This window comes from Danio rerio, chromosome 12, assembly GCF_049306965.1.
Source record: "Danio rerio strain Tuebingen ecotype United States chromosome 12, GRCz12tu, whole genome shotgun sequence".
Classification (NCBI taxonomy): Eukaryota; Metazoa; Chordata; class Actinopteri; order Cypriniformes; family Danionidae; genus Danio; species Danio rerio.
Window position 1 is genome coordinate 13,986,968 of NC_133187.1, and position 18,034 is coordinate 14,005,001.

At 37.1% G+C, this 18,034-nt stretch overlaps 1 protein-coding gene across 3 annotated transcripts in view; it reads left to right on the plus strand.

Moving 5' to 3' along the window:
• The window catches only part of kcnh4b (potassium voltage-gated channel, subfamily H (eag-related), member 4b), a 77,939-nt gene that overhangs the window by 16,037 nt on the left and 43,868 nt on the right, over positions 1 to 18,034 (plus strand). For all 3 annotated transcript variants that reach the window (XM_073918294.1, XM_073918295.1, XM_017358510.4), the window contains 3 exons: positions 2,580 to 2,711; positions 3,953 to 4,080; positions 10,686 to 10,926. In XM_073918294.1, the coding sequence (XP_073774395.1) occupies positions 2,580 to 2,711; positions 3,953 to 4,080; positions 10,686 to 10,926 (501 nt within the window). The remainder of the gene's footprint in view (positions 1 to 2,579; positions 2,712 to 3,952; positions 4,081 to 10,685; positions 10,927 to 18,034) is intronic.

Sequence of the window (18,034 nt, forward strand, 5' to 3'; positions counted from 1 at the left end):
GGGGAAACTGGAACACCCGGAGGAAACCCACACGAACACAGGGAGAACATACAAACTACACAACGAAATTAAACCTGACCCAGCCGAGACTTGAACGTGTTACATGGGCTGTCTTTGGCTCATTGAAGACCAGATGAGCTGCTGCATTCTGGATCATCATTAGGGGCTTGAGTGTGCAGGATGGGAGACCAGCTAGAAGAGCATTACAGTAGTCCAGCCTTGGAATGACTAGAGTTGGACTAATAGTTGTGCAGCATGATCTGTTAAGAAGGGTCTTATTTTTAAGATGTTAAAAATGTGCAAATCTGCATGATAGACCAGTGTCAGCAATGTGCTCTTTGAAGGACAACTGATCATCCAGGATCACTCCAAGATTCCCTACCGAACTACATGGGGTTATGATAAATGATCCCAGCTGGATTGAGAAGCCATGTTGAATGTGTGATGTTAAGACAGGAAGTTCAGTTTTTGCCAGGTTAATTAGTAGGTGATCATTATTCAACTAAGTGGAGACATCCTTCCCATTCTTGCAGCTACCATGGGTTCATCTTAATGAAATGAAAGGTAGAGCTGTGTGTCATTGACATAGCAATGATAAGAGAAACTATGCAATTGTCACAGTATTTATCCAAGAAGGTGGATGGTCTAAAGTTTCTTTCGACTTGCAATTTTTTACCATCTAAATTACCAGTAAAATTATCCAAATTTCATGAGCAAGCACTCTTGGCTCGGAAACTTTGCTTTGTGCATAATTTTTCTCCTCACAGAAAGAAAATTTGGAATATTGATTTAATTACTGTTAAAGGAAAGAGTCTATATTTACAGAAATGGTTGGAACATGAGTTTTTATATTTAAGTGATTTATTTGATTCATCTTTAAGGATCTATTCATATGAATCATTTTTATGTAAGTTACGTTTTCCTGTTAAATTTAAAGAATTTTTGAAAGTGATCCAAGCTATCCCCTCAGGACTCGTTATTTTAATGTGCAGTCATTTGACCTATTATAAGAGAGAAAATAAAGAATATAATTTCCTGATAGATGGTAAAAATATGTTTGACAAAAAATGTACTAATAAAGCCATAAGGCAAGTATTTAGTTATAAAAATACAGTTATTCCAAGAGGGATTTTTTTTTAAATCCTTTATTATGGGAGGTTGACTGGAGAAAAGCATGGCAGCTACCATAAAAATAATTGCATTTCAAATAAAGTAAAAGGAATTCATTTAAAGATTCTACATAAAATATACCCAACCAACGTCTTACTTTCCAAATTTCAGATAATGAGAAAGAATTTTGTAAAAACAGTGAGGAATCCTTATTTCACTTATTTGTTGATTGTCAGAGTGTGCCATTGTTTTGGAAAGGCTGTTTTTTCTGATTATTCTGCTCAAAATAATATGTTTATAACATTAAATGCAAAATAAATTGTTTGTTATTATATAAACAAATAATTTATTTGTTTATTTAATATAACAAATACATTTTAAATAAAAAAAAATATCAATTTTAAATAAACAAATAAATTATTTGTTATACAATTTTGTTAATTTTTATTATTTTAAATGGTAAGTTCTTTATCCACAAATGTAGACTTTCAAAATCACCTTTTTACTAATTTTTTGTCTCTCAAAGCTGTAAAAAAATACAAAAAATGCTTTGTCTATTGTAAGCTATTATGAATCTGTTTTTGGCGTCTTGTGAATGTCTTCCATTTGTTTTTGCCTGTATTGATAAATTACTTATGCACAAAAATAAAATAAATTTTTTAAACCAGGCAATTAGATGATGGCTCTGATGTGGTGAAAATGGAGAATAATAGGGGACTTAGAAGAGATCCCTGAGATACTTGCAGTATAAAACCTGACAGGCTTATTCATAGAATGACACAAAGCAGAGGGCACCCTTTGAATTCTAAACAACAAATGCATTGGGGAAAAATCCTTCATTGTTTACATGAAATTTCCAGACTGAGTAATTCATAGCATCCATTTGCAATGAAACTTTGCTTTTAATCTGTTTTATTTTATTCAGCCACCAGCTACTGTAGATATTGTGCCAATGAGCCCCTCAATGCCTTATAATCATATACTGTACATCTCAAAGCACATTTGAATAGTTAAATATTAGCATAAGAATTTTATTAGAAAGAAGGCTAAATTTATTTAGCGCATAATAAAATGACTGCTGGTGGGTGTATTTGTGTCTTGTGTATGTGTACAGTGAGTATATATATATATATATTGTTTATTTTTTATTTTTTGTTTTTATTTTCCTTTCTAGTTTTGTTTTCTCTTTTGTAAGTGGTTGACTATCACATACAAATGTATGAAACCATTTATACTGTAAGTGTGTGTCTTTTGAAATTTAGTTTTTTGTTATAAAGAATAAAAAGCAATAAAAAGAAAAAGAATCAAGAATCAAGAAGGCATCAACGAAATAACGTATGAGGTAGATTACCACAATTTGAGTAGCTGTCCTTAATTTTCTATTTTATAAAGATATTTTTATGATGTATTTACTGTTTTATGTCATTGTGTGCATCTGACAGTCTTTTTGTTTTTGTTTTTTTTAACAGGAAGTTTGTTCTGGTGTCTGTTGGACATTGTACCCATTAAGAATGAGAAGGGGGAGATGGTGCTTTTTCTCTTTTCTTTCAAAGACATCACAGAAACGCACGAGAAGAGCCATCACAGCAGCAAAACCGATGGTACGGTCATCATTTCCACCACTGCTCTATGTAGTCTTGTTAAATTTTTAAAGGCGTTGTATGTTCGTATTTGACTCCTCTAAATCATAAAAATACCATAATATGTTTGCAGATATTTAAGAAACATGCTAAGTGAACATTTTTGTTTATTCGAAAAACAATGTTGAAGTCAGATATACTGCTTTGAAAATGTGCTTTTGGTGCTGGAAAGCTGTCTTGGTTTTTGTTCTTTTAACCTGCCCAATGCCAGTTTAGCCAATTATATTTCTGCACCTCAGGTTGCCTTGCTGGAAAACAGTGTATTTCATTCGTTCATAAATAAAGGCTCTTAAAGCATGTGTCCGCGACTAAAAATGCAACCTTCAGTGGACAGTAGCAGGCTCCGAAATGAGAAGCAGATTAAGAGTTCCACATTAGGTTATTAATTAGTAAATAATATGAATTATATTAACATTTAACATTAGTTGAGCAGGCTACATTGTAACCCCGTGGCCTAACAACACGTGACGAGATTTGCAGGTATAAGAAATTTGGCTGTTTGCACCAGACAAAACACAACAGAAATTTAAATACAGCCATTCAAAAGTACAGGATATGCACTCACTCATGTAATGGTAAGGTTTATAATCTATTTAATACATATTAAACCTTTAATATTATTGTTAAACAGTACATCCTGAATGATTGATATTTGTTTTAGAACTTTGCTTTGCAGTCATCGTGCAAGGCTCTTCAATTTCAAACGGTTTATTTTATTTTCAAGATCTGAGGTAAACTATCTGCTTTAGTATGGCAATAAATGTGATGTTAAATGCCCTTAAACCTCCGATTATTAGCATTTAACACTGCATAAAGCACATAAGGTGTACCTGAAGAGATCATTGTTTATTCTGTTGTTCACCAGGGAGAAATAGAAGCCGTGCCAAAAATGGAAATTTCACATGTTGGTTAGAACAAAAATTTCTTTTAGAATGAAAAAATATTTCTTTTATCGTTTGCCATTGCTCTTAGTTAGAATACGGTTCAAACTAGCCTTTAAGCTGATATTCAGGTACACTTACGTCAATCTGGCAACCTGCGCTTGCTTGTATTTTGATCCGGGAGTGTAATACCAAGTTCAACCACTGGGTGTCAAGCCCTTAGGAAAAAACTTGCTTTTTTGAGTGATAGTGAGTCCTCGGAGAAAAAATTAAAACATCACAAACACTGCAAATTTTTTTTCTTTTTTCTTTTTTTGACAGATAAGGCAAACAGCAGGACTACTGAAAAGTCTCATATCAGTAAAGCTAGAAGGAGGGGTCATGCCATGATTTACCAGCTAACCAGCCAGTTTACACGTGACAGCAAAAATGACGTCAAATTAAGTCGGGTGAGTAGTGGAAACATTTATGAACTACTTACTAAAAGGAAACATTGTTTTAAATCTGAATTTCATGAATGACACATGTTTTGTAAACAGATTAAGACTACAAATGCATTCAATAATAAATGTTCAACTAAACATTTGACATTTTTCACATTTAAAAGTACTGATCTGTTAAAAATATTACTATTAATAATAGTAACATTTCTTTCTTCATAACAAAAACAAAAAATATTTTATTTTATTTTATTTTATTTATTTTATTTTATTTTATTTTATTTTATTTTATTTTATTTTATTTTATTTTATTTTATTTTATTTTATTTTATTTTATTTTATTTTATTGAAATAATCTCTCTACAAAGCCAGGTACTGTTTATTTTCTACAATGACACTTGGGGTTGTAGTAACTGTAAATGCTAAAAGCATATGTGTTGCAACAAATTTTCCAATGACCTTTTGACTCAGGAAGTGATCAAACTGTGTGAAAAGTGCAGGCTAGAAGTGGAAAGGATGTCTAATCCTCCAATTCACATGGCCATGCTGGAACAAGAGGCCAGATTGGCAGGTCACACTTCCGATCGCTCCTGTGAGCAGATGGTCCTGTTTTCAGTTTGACTTTCTCAACTGAGCCACCTGCTTTCATTACATCACACTCCAGCTGACTGCAAGAAAAATAAGCAAAGGGTGTTATGAGCAAGAAATACATTTTTGAACTAAAAGAGTGAAAATTTTGGCCTGAATATAAAATGATAATGACTTTTCTTAAGTGTTTTCTTAAGTTTTCTTAAGTGTTTCTTACACTGCTGTATGAGAACTTTAAAAGAACACTCCACTTTAAAAAGCTCATATTTCAACTCACCTAGAGTTAAACAGTTAAGTTTTACCAGTTTTGAATTGACTTAGCTGATTCCCAAGACAGGCAGGAGCGTCTTTAGCTTAGCTTAGCTTAGCTTAGCATAGATAATTGATAATCCATTTACATTAGCATTTCACTCCAAAATTACCAAAGAGTTTTGACAATTTTCCTATTTTAAGATTGACTGCGACCCTGCGTTCGCGTGGGTTTTCTCCGGGTGCTCCGATTTCCCCCAGATTCGAAAGACATGCAGAACAGGTGAACTGGGTAGGCTAAATTGTCCATAGTATTTGTATGTGTGCAAATGAGTGTGTATGGGTTTCCCAGTGATGAGTTGCGGCTGGAAAGGCATCTGCTGCGTAAAACATATGCTGGATAAGTTGGTGGTTAATTCTGCTGTGGCGACATCAGATTAATAAAGGGAAGCAGAAAATGAAATGAATGAATGAAATGAATGAGAATATAGTTCCTAGCCATTTCAACATATAAAGCAATGCAACTAACTACAGAAAGGTCAAGTTTTTTTTTTTTTTTTTTTTTTGAGCAAGATGCTAATGTTCTAATCCGATTCAGGGATTTAGCTAAGCTAAGCTAAGCTAAAAGTGCTCTGCCAGATATGGTGTTTTGTCTAAATGGATTCAAAAAGGGCAAAACTCTGGGCTTTTTTTATGGCAATTTGCTTTTTTTGTATAATATTATTATTAGTAGTAGTAGTATTTATTATATGCATATTTATATTTGTTTGAATAAAAAAAAAAAGCTTAGATTTGTCCATGTGTCAGGTTTTGGACCATGTGAGGCATACAGTAGCATGTGTATTTGGATATAACTCAGCTTTTTGACCACAATTCATTATTATTGCTCATTTATTAATTTGCTGGAAATTAGAACTGAATTTAGAAATAGTATTGAAACAAATCTTTGTGCTTAGCAAGCTAAATTAATTATGTAGGCTGATGGATGTCTTTAGCGGAGCTCATATAACATATTTCCTTATCCACGCAAGAGAGAAAGTGTAAGTTTAAGGCCGACTGGAGGAGGGTCATTCTTTATCCTCGCGCTGCAGATGGTCTGTTTAACTATTTTCATGTTAGTAAAGTGTCCAGTTTTTTAGACTCTGGCTGGTTTGTTCTGAAAACACAACTAATTAAGAGAATAAACTCAACCCTGTTAGACCATGCTCCATGGCGCAGAGCACATTTTTCCATCCTTAAAATAGCAAAAGTGGATTGGGACATGCCCTTATTGCTTTTGCGCCCTGTGTTTTAGGGCTCTATTTTGACAATCCATGCGCAAAGTTCAAAACGCAGTGGGCAAATGCATTAAAGGTGTGTCAGAATCCACTTTTGCTATTTTAAGGACGTAAAAATCTGCTATGCGTCGTGGCGCATGGTCTAACAGGGATGAGCTTATTCTCATAATGAGTTATAGGTGTGTTTTGAGAATAAACTAATCAGAGTCTCATCTCCCATTCCCTTTAAGAGTCAGTTGTGTCGCGCCATAGCGCATTTGCTATTTACATGACGTACTATGTGAGTGGAAAAACTGAACGCTTCACTAGTAAGAAAACAGTAAAACGAAGCCTCTACAACGCGAGAATGAGAGATGAGCCTCCTCATTCTTTACTTTCATTTTCACTCTCGTGGATAGGGAAGCGTGTTGTACGCACAGACATCCATTGGCCTATTAAAAATTAGGTTTGTTTAAGAGCAAAGATTTGTTTCAAAACTATTTCTAAATTCATTTCCAATTTCCAGCAAACGAATAAATTAACGAAGTGTGATCCAAAAACGGAGTTATATCCAAATACACATGCTGTGCCCCATATCGTCTAAAACCTGACAGGTGGGCAAATTTAAGCTTGTGTTTAATAAAACAAAATGTTAATATGCATAAAATAAATACTACTGATAATAATAACATTATACAAAAGCAAATTGTTATGAATAAACTGAAAAAGAACCCTGAGATGAAGAAGTCATGAAAGATTGTTTTTTATATTCATGTAGGCTAGAAAATGTTTTTTTTGTTGTTGTATTTTAATCCTTTAATTCTTTTTCACATGTAAAGATATCTGCGTATATTGCTGTACATCCTGTATGTATTAAGCAGTGTGAAAGTGATGCGCACAACTAATGCGCTCTGAGCTGGACTTTAGACCAGGTTTGATCTGGTCTATTAAACAGTCAATTATAGGTCCTCAAAATAGCAACGCGCCAGCAATGCCCCTACACGTGCCTCCTGTTTTTTTTTCAAAACGCCTATGGGCACACATATGAGCGCAAATGCATTTACTATTTAAACATTGTGGTGCAAAACGTCAAAAAGACTCTTGCGCCAAGCTGAAACTAGCAAACAACAATTGCGTCGCGCCTTGCACCGGGTGTACTTTGCGCCTAGATCGTCAAAATAGAGCCCTTTAATGTAAAAACTTTGTTTTACCAGATTTTGTATTACCAGCTTTTTGTATCATAATTTACAACATCAATCCTGACAATGTATCAATTTATTTATTAAAAATGTTAATAAATGTCCATATTTTAAAAATTTCCATCATCAAAAGTTTTTGGAGAAAAGGTCAAGGGCCCATAATACAAATCAAATGCCTAAACAAGTGGTAAAAATAGCAAAAGTAGTGGAGTCACAAAATACTACAAACAGTCTATAAACATATTTTTTTTAGTGATTTGTTTCTACATAAAAGTGAAGTGTTGCTTCAACATTGGAAAAAATGTAAACTGTTTGCCACTGTAACAGAATAATATCAGTTGTAATTGAAAAGGCAGACATAACTTATGTCCAGAATAGTATAGGATATATTTTAGTTCATCTAATGTAATCTATTTTGTTTTTTATTTTAAATAATAAATAGTTATTTATCTTCGACTACAATCTTTTGCATGGTTGAAAATGTATTGTATTGAACAATAATATGTGTGTGTATATATATATATATATATATATATATATATATATATATATATATATATATATATATATATATATATATATATATTATATATATATATATATATATATATATATATATATATATATATATATATATATATATATATATATATATATATATTTATATACATACATACATACATATATATATATATATATATATATATATATATATATATATATATATATATATTAGGGATGTAACGGTATCAGAATTTCACGGTTCGGTAATACCTCGGTATGAATGTCACGGTACGGTATTTATTGAATCATTTACAGGAAAAAACAAAACTTATGAAAATACTCCAAAAAAGTGCCAAAAGTGTCAATGACATACAAATTAGTCATCTATCTGTAAGCTTTGAAACAGGAACTTCAATTTTAATAACAAAAAAACATTAAACCATGTAAAAAAATAAAGTTTCAATTTAGTATTGTTGAAAACTCATCACATTCAACATTTAATCACTCACTTAGATAGAGATGTGTTTAAAGGAAAATTATCATATAAATATAATCTGGTAAAAGCTGGTATCTCTGGGTATTTACAATGTCCCCTGCAACAGAAAAAACCCTCTCATTTGGGACTGAGGTTTCTGGGACAAGAGAGATATGACTTGGCCCAGGTTGACAGCAGTGGGTAACGTTGTGCATTGTCTTTCCCCCACTTGAGAGGACAAACCATGAGTGAGATAGAGGTCTCATGTCTGCATCAATCTGAACAGTGTGCTGACAACACCGCTATTCAGTACACGCGCGACAACACAGCTGATAAGAACTCGCGCGACAACACCGCTATTCAGTACGAGCGCGACAACACAGCTGATAAGAACTCGCGCGACAACACCGCTATTCAGTACGCGCGCGACAACACCGCTATTCAGTACGCGCGCGACAACACAGCTGATAAGAACTCGCGCGACAACACCGCTATTCAGTACGCGCGCGGCGACAACACCCGCTTTAGAGTTTTCCAGCTGTTTTTCATCCCTGCTTCTAGCAGCACACTCCATTTCCGCATTACTGGATCTGTAGCGACAACAGACCGCAAGGGATGATGGTCAAGCATGGGCTGATGGGAATTGTAGTTTTCGCTACCTCCCGTTCGCTTCATTCGCCTGAGCAAATTTTCTCAGAAGACCTATAGTTTTACCGAGTCATGCGACTACGGTAATATCGAAAAAAATTAATATTGCGGTATGACGGTATTTACAATACCGTTACATCCCTAATATATATACATATATTGTTTGTTTTTTTAAGGTTGAAATGTAGGTTGTGACATGTGAAATGAGTAGGTTGAAATATTTGACCTTTTATTTAACATTTACTTTTTTTCCTGGTTTGGAACTGTTAAAAGTTTATTTTCCTTGAGTTTCCAGGAGGATTTATTATTGAAAGACTATTTTTATTTTTTATCTCCTTTGTCCTTATATAAAGGCATGAGGTGCTAGTGTGTGTTTGGCTTGTTCTTTAATCTTAATGAAGAGTGCAGCAGATGACAGCTAGGCGGATTAGAAACCACTCGATTTGCTGCCTCAAACTAATCCTGACCAAAGACTATGAGCTTGATCTTTGCCCTGACCTTTGTGATGTAAAAGTTAAATTAAAGAAACACTAAGATTTGTCATCTGCCATGTGATTTCCTTTCAGAAAAAGATTTAGCATAGTTGTCTTTCATTCAAAAAATAATGACAGATTAATTGTAAGTTCATTTCTATTTTCAATCCTTTTTATTTAGTCTGGAATCTTTCAGAATTGATTCAGAATTTAAACATTGAGTTTGAGTCAAATAAGATGTAATAATAAAATAAATAAATTACAATGTTCTTTGCATTAGAAATTGATATTGGGTTCTGACATCAATTTTCATTTCAGACAAAATGCAATGTCCCCACAACATTGGGATAAATTGTCAATCTAATGTCATGTTGACGCCTGCAGGGAACATATTAAAAGATTTCTTTAAGAATGTGTAGTCTCACAGCATCTTCAAAATACTAAATCATTTTATTTGCCTTATCCTTTCATATGCTTGATACATAGGTCAGAAATAAATGTTTCATTTTAAAAAAAAAAATGTCATAATGAATGACTATGCAATTTTATTTCACTCCCTTTATTTATTTATTTTTTAATCACCTTTTATGAGCTTTCTGTGTATATTAAATCACATTTGTGAAATTTTATATGATTCAAACACTATCTTGCGAACACTGACATACTTCTTTCGGTAGTCAACATTTATTCTTTCATTTTCTTTTCGGCTTAGTCCCTTTATTAATCTGGGGTCGCCACAGTGGAATAAACCACCAACTTATCCAACATATGTTTTATGCAGCGGATGCTCTTCAAGCTGCAACCCATCTCTGGGAAACATCCATACACACTCATACCCCATGGACAGTCTAGCCTATACCAATTTACCTGTACCACATGTCTTTAAAACTGTGAGGGAAACTGGAAGCACCTGGAGGAAACACACACGAACGTGGGGAGAACGTGCAAACTCCACACAGAAACGCCAACTGACCCAGCCGAGGCATGAACCAGCGACTTTCTTGCTGTGAGACAACAGCACTACCTACTGCGCCACCGCGTTGCCCCATTGGTCAACATATGCTTAATAAAATTTAGTTTTTAATTCTTAATTCTTCATCAAAACTCCTAAATTGCTCTTCGTTTAATTTTATTATGCCTTGAAGAAGTTGAGATACTGCAAACAAATGAATCAATGACTTTGTTTACTCTTGTTCCTTAAACAACAAATCTTTCTCCTCAGGACATGTTTGAAAAACCGTCTCTGCCTGAGTATAAAGTGGCAGCAGTTCAGAAGTCTCGATTCATCCTGCTGCACTACAGTGTGTCCAAGGCATTGTGGGACTGGATGATTCTATTGGCCACTTTCTATGTTGCTGTGACAGTGCCATACAACGTGTGTTTCACAGCGTACAGTGATGTGGAGACTGCAGGCAGGAGCACGATAGTTAGCGACATTGCCGTGGAGATGCTTTTTATTCTGGGTGAGTTTACTAAGACAACAAACATCTGAATTGAAGAACAATCAAGAGAACTTGTAGCATGAACAGTTCAAAATTCAGTCTGTTCTGCTTTTATGTTGGGCTATATTCTTCATTTTTATATTGATTAGTGGCTTTTGTATGCAGCAACTACTTGACTTGAATTACACTGTAAAAAGCCATTAGTTACTTCATTTAGAATTAGTTAACACAATGTCTTAAAAGCATCTACAGTAGGACAAACAAATACTATAGAAGTTAGATGTTTTCAGCTTTCTTTATAAATAGCTTACTTTGTGTTGAACAGAGGAAAGAAACTTTAAAGAGCCCATATTATGGGTTTTTGAAAATGTCCTTCCATATAGTGTGTAAAACAGTTCTAAGTGAAGTGAAATATCCAGCTAAGGCTTAAATCTGTAAGTGTACAGTGTTTAAAACGGTTGATTCATCTATAAAAGAGTCGACTCATAGTGCAACGAGATGTCTTTATAACGAGTCATTAGGTGTTTCGCCATGACGTAATAACGAAAAACCAAGTAGTTCTGCGCACAAACCCGGGAGATTTTAAATCTGTGGCCCGCCCACTAACACAGAAAAAGCCTCACACACACACACACACACAGTTGCAAAGTGCAGATGGATATTATTGAGTCTCTACCCAAAGATGAAACCTCAGCATTATAGCCCAGCCTTGAGCAGTTTGAGTGCTTCTGGAAACAACATGCTACAAAAAAGACTTCATCGGCCGTTTGTTAAAAGAAGGATCAGTAAAATGCAGGCACGTGCACACGTAGGGCTCACCCCCCCACCCCCCATCCCCCCAAAGGTTGGGGCGCGACAAATTTTTTGGGAGGTAATTAACATAATAAATGTGTTTATGAATATGAATTGATCTTTTGAAAGCAGTTGCTTTGAGTTAGAATGCTAAATGTTCTCCTATTATTCAAATTTTACATTAAAGGATTCTTACAACATATTTACCCACCGCTAACTATAGTTGCCACATATTTAAATACAATTTTCATGAAAAAAATAAATTGATTAAAAACCTGGAGAAATAAATGCAAAACATGTTAATAGTGTTGCAAATGAACAAGGCTACATGCACGAAACCATTTTTAAAAATTTGGCCACAAATGGGTTAAGTAAAGTCAACTAAAATTGCTTTTTACAGTGTACTATTTTTATGGTTTCTGTTTATGGTTTGGTATTGTTTATAGTGTATGAATTTCTTGTGGATTTATTATTAAAAGGCTATTTTTGTTTATCCTTATTTAAAAGCGTGAGGCATTCATGTGTCTTTTAATCTTAAAGAAGATAAGGACTAAAGAAGATTAGGAAGCACTAAACTTTTTTGAAAGCCATTGATGCTTTATTTATTTGATTAAAATGTACACTATAAAAATGCTGAGTTCCACACAATCGATTTGTGTTACAACAGAATGAAGGAATTAAGTTAACTTGTTTGTTTTTACAAATGTAAGTGGATTAACATAAAACAATTCACTTGTCTCAACAAAATTTCAAGAAGGATGTTGTTTCAGCTCATTTTAAATAAATAGTTTAAACAAGCAACACATTTTGTGTACAGTGCAATTGTTAAATGTTATTATAATTTAGAAATTGCAGTTGTAGTGTTAAAATATATTTTTAAAATGTAATTTATTCCTGTAATGGAACAGCTGATTTCTTTTGGTAGCAATTGTTTCTGTCTTCAGTGTTAAATGATGCTTCAGCAATCGTTGTAATAAGAGCTCAGTTGTTATCAATGATTATCAATTGATAAATTTTTATTCAATTGAAAAGCATTTAAGAGATTTTTTTAAGTTATACACTACCTGACCACAGTCTTGTCATCAATCCCTGTTGTAAGAGCAACAAATAATATTTTTTTCTAGCTGATCATTTGGAAATGTAGCAGAAGGCAGATTATTATTATTATTTTTTTATTATTTATTTATTTATTTTATTTTATTGATGTATCATCTGTTGAACTGAAATATTGCTGAAGACCTATTATAACCTGCATGGACTCAAGATTCTCAAAGAAAACTGTCAAGTTTGGTGAAGGAAAATTCATGATTAGGGGTTACATTTAGTATGGGGGCGTGTGAGAGATCTGCTGATCGGATGGCAACATCAACAGCCTGAAGTATCAAGACCCTTCTTAAACTTAAGCCTCCACATCAATGTTCCTGAAAGCAAAGAAGGTCAAGATGCTCCAGGATTGATCAGCCCAGTCACCAGAAATTAACATTATTGAGCATGCCTGGGGTAAGATGGAGGAGATGAATCCAAAAAATCTTGATGTACTCTTAAAGTCCTGCAAGAACGATTTCTTTCCCATTCCAGATGACTTTATTAATAAATGATTTGTGTCATTGCAGAGATGTATGGATGCAGCCGTCCAAGCTCATGGTAGTCATAAACAATATTAGGGTAATTCTTCAACTACGGGCACTTTTATGTCCTTTAATCATATATGCAAAAAAGATATATAATTTTGTTCAAATTCCGCTTTCTTTGTCAAACTAACAATAAAACCTACTTTAAAAAAATGTACTAGCTTTCTATTAAATTTTTTTCATATATTCAACCTCCTTTTAGGTTTCAAAATCACTGTTTTGACCTTGTCACACCCAGAGTTTTAAATTTCAACTATAAAAATAACATTTTAAAATATTATTTATCTGGTAACTATTCATGTATCTTAATTAAGCACTAGTGAAATAATTTAAATATTTTATAGTTACTAATGTGAGACTATCATTGTGACATACACCTTTTTGGTGCTTCCTTTGGTTACTCTACTATGTAACCATAGCTTTCTGCCACGAGTAGAGGTCAGGTGGTTCAGGTGGTTCCCATTCTTACTTGAGCGTTTTGACCCTTACCACAACACTCTCCAGCTGGTGGGTCGGCAGTGGTGGCCAAGCCACAGCCCATCTACTCATGGCTTCTAGCTTTCCTCCTCTCTCTTACTCTATAGCATGAAGCATAAAGCTCATTCTGCTTCTTCTCCTATCCTGCAAGCAGCATGTTTCTTGCTTTTCTCTTCCATGCCTAAAGCTGACATCAGTCACCATACTGACTTTGCAGGTAAGCCTCTACACCCTATACCTCCACATGAAACAGCCATGCCCCCCAACCTTTGTTTTTACACTCCTGGATTAGTGGTGTGTACTTTAAGGCCTTCCTCTCATGAACTTCTTCACAACCCTCCCCCCATGTCAGAGTCCGCTCTATTAATATGATTTTACGGTGTTTGTCTGAACAGAAGACAATATTTGGACGAAGAGCTGTGTAAACCACTTCTGGGAACTGCAGTTTTCTTCCAACATCAACTCTCAATTCTCAAGCGCCTGTGGCTTGCAGCAAGCTTCACTTAGCTACTGCCCTAGCTGCGACATTCCTTGCCCCCCTCCTTGATAAAGCTGATGGTTTCTTTTATCTCTTCTGTCATGCAGCAAAGATCAAGAGCACCTTGTCATGACGCCACCTATAACGACCCTGGGTTAAAGATGTTTTACACCCTGACAATATGTGTCATTATCAATATGTATATTATCAATATAAATTTTTATCGTAAATATAGCTGTGGCACAGTATCAGTGTTATTTCCAACACATCGCTGTAATGAAGCTTTAAAACGTTTGTGTGAAAGATTTTTTGGTGGTTTCTATGAAAACGAATTGTGTCATCTGAGAACATGTTCAAAATGGAGGGAATTAAAATTTTTATCAACAACACTTAAAAAAAAATCAAGGTAAATATTGCTTGATCAGGAAACACATTTCCCCTTCGGATGGGGAACTCCAATGCTCCAATTTCGCTTTTAGAGCCTTTCACAAGCTTCTGAGAGAGTCTTTGAGGGTATTTCCAACCTGTGTCTACAGAGAGAGATCGAAAAGCATCTGGGTCCGGTCCTCCAAGAGCAGTTTGTATATAGCAAAAAAGGGAACACGGTTGTGCAGCGCATCTTTTTCAAGACGTCACTCTGACCATGCGTTTTTGGATGTGGTGGTTTCCTGTCCCCGGATGATGGGCACTAGCACAGTGTTTTATGTCTGGGGGTCCAGCATGTTAATGCGGTGCTCGCGAGCAGTCACTATGATGTCATGTCTGTTGCGCAGTTAAGATCGTGGCTTTCTCTTGCAAAAGAGCGACCCACCCAAGTTGTCCCCCGCACTGCGGTTGTCACACAGGCAGATCTGAGGGTTACAGTGGGAGTAAATCGGGTACTGTAATCGTAAACCTTTCTCGGGTTGGAGCTGGACTCGATCGCCATGAGGGTGTGCTTCTTATGAGAGCGTGCCGAGCTAGTGCTGAACTGTCTGAGAGAGTTCGACAGAAAAAAGGTGGTCCCCCTGAAATCATTTCAGAGGCTCCTGAGGCATATGGCATCTGCAGCTGCGGTCATGCTGCTCGGATTGCTCTATATGAGATCACTTGGCTTCACGATCGGGTCCACAGACGTGCATGGCATGTGGGCACACATTGAGTGACTGTCACTGCGCTGTGTCGCAGCCCCCTCAGCCCCTGGAGGGACCCCTCCTTTCTACAGGCCAGAGTGCCCCTAGGTCAGGCATCCAGGCATGTTGTCGTTTCGACAGATGCTTCCAGTACAGGTTGGGGGGCCATGTGTTGCGGGCATGCTGCTGCGTACCTGCGGAAGGGAACCCAGCTGCATTGGCATATCAACTGCCTAGAGCTGTTGCAGTGTTTCTTGCTCTGCACCGCTTTTTTATGAGAGGGATGCGCTGCCGCCGCATGTCATTGCTCGCTTGCCGTCTGCTCCTCTGGAGTCATATGCGGCAGAAGATGCTGCGAGCTGTTCACATTCCAGGCGAGCTCAACCATGCGGCTAACGGGCTCTCACGGCAGCTCCTAACCCCAGGAGAATGGCGACTTCACCCCGAGTCTGTTCAGCTGATATGGGCGCACTTCGGGAAGCCCAGGTCAACCTGTTTGCTTCTGCTGAGAATGCCCTTTGCCAGTGGTTCTTTTACCTGACGGAGGGCTCCCTCTGCATGGATGCACTGGCCCACAGCCGGCCTCGGGGCATGCGCAAATGTGCGGTTCCCCCAGTGAGCCTATTCGCACAGTTACAGTGCAAGGTCAGGGAGGACGAGGAGCAGGTCTTGCTAGTTGCTCCTCTCTGGCCCAACCGGACCTGGATATTAGAACTCTCCCTCCTCGCGAGTCCTTTTAAGAGAGGACCTACTCTCTCAGGGACAAGGAACCATCTGGCATCCTTGCCCAGATCTGTGCAACCTCCTCGTGTGGTTCAGAGATGCGAGGAAGACTTAGGTAGCCTACCTGTGGCGGTGGTTAATACCATTACTCAGGCTAGAGCACCCTCTACGAGCCACTAAGTGGTGCGGTTCTCACAGAGAAGACCCCTGATCTTGCCAGATCCGTGTTGTGCTTTCTTTCCTTCAGGACAGGTTGGAGCGAAGGCTGTCGCCCTACACACTGAAGGTTTACGTGGCTGCTATTTCTGCTCATCATAACACGGTGGATGGCAGCACTGTGGGGAGGCATAACCTCATTATCCGGTTCCTCAGAGGTGCGAGGCGTGTGGTTTGACCCCGCCCCCCACTCATGCCCTCTTGGGATCTTGCGGTAGTGTTAAAGAGCCTATTTGAGGATCCCTTCAAACCACTCGATTCAGTATCCTTTACTGATTTCTGTCCTTGAAGACAGCTCTGCTGGTCGCGTTGGCATCGATTAAGAGGGTCGGGGACCTGGAGGCATTTTTGGTCAGTGACTCGTGCCTTGAACCTAGCTATGTGCCCAAGGTTCCTACCACATCGTTTAAGGATCAGGTCGTGAGCCTGTAAGCGCTACATGCGGAGGAGGCAGACCCAGCCCTTTCATTCTTGTGTCCTGTTCGCGCTTTGCGAATTTATGTGGACCACACTCAGAGCTTTGGATACTTTGACCTGCTCTTTGTCTGTTATGGTGGTCGGCAGAAGGGAAGTGCTATATCTAAACAGAGGTTGGCCCACTGGATAGTGGATGCCATCTCCCTCGCTTATCAGAGCCAAGGCAAGCCGTGTCCCCTGGGGTGAGAGCGCACTCCACAAGGAGCGTCGCATCCTCTTGGGCATTAGCATGCTGCGCCTCTCTGACAGACATTTGCAGAGCTGCAGGCTGGGCAACACCTAATACATTTGCAACGTTTTACAATCTAGTTTCCTGAAGGGTATTAGGTAACGATTCGGTTAGGGCAGGGGTCGGCAACCCGCGGCTCTAGAGCCGCATGCGGCTCTTTAGCACTGCCCCAGTGGCTCCCTGGAGCTTTTTCAAAAAATGTTTGAAAACGGAAAAAGATGGGGGAGGTAAATATATTTTTATTTTAATATGGTTTCTATAGGAGGACAAACAATCTTAACGTTTTCCAATGCTGTAAAAGTGTGTAGAATGTTTATTTTCAACATTTCTGTCAACGAAGATTTGCGTCATAGCCTGCGACACACGGAATAGGCAGGTGGCTGTTGTAAACTATCCGGCGGCTGTGTGATGCGCCATGGAGCGTAAGCTGTCTTTGCCAAAGATGTACAGCGGGGCACGCTCTCTCATTTTCCCTCCCTGAGAAAATTCAAAGAAGCCCATCCCGATCACTCACTCAACAGTGATTATTTACAAGGTGCGATCGTTGATATGCAAACTGCATTTGGGAGCAGATTTTGCGAGTGGCGAAAGGAAAAAACGAGACTGTCTTTCCTTGTCACACACCCCTGGAGATTGACCCTTCCTTGTTGAGCACATTCCCAGTAAGGGGCACGTTATGCACGTTCATTTTGATGTTGTTTTTTGGAATCCTCAAAATAAAAAACATCAAAAATCTGATTTCTTTACTGCATTTCTTTAATTTCATCAAAGCAAAACATGATGCATTAATATTGTAATGAAGTTAAACTTGAACATTAAACATAATTCATTGATATTGTAATGAAGTTAAACTTTAACATTAAACATAATTCATTAATATTGTAATGAAGTTAAACTCGAACATTAAACATAATGCATTAATATTGCAATTAAGGTAAACTTGAGACGGCATCGTACAACAGAGTAGTCACGTGGTGCGTCATTCTCTACAGGA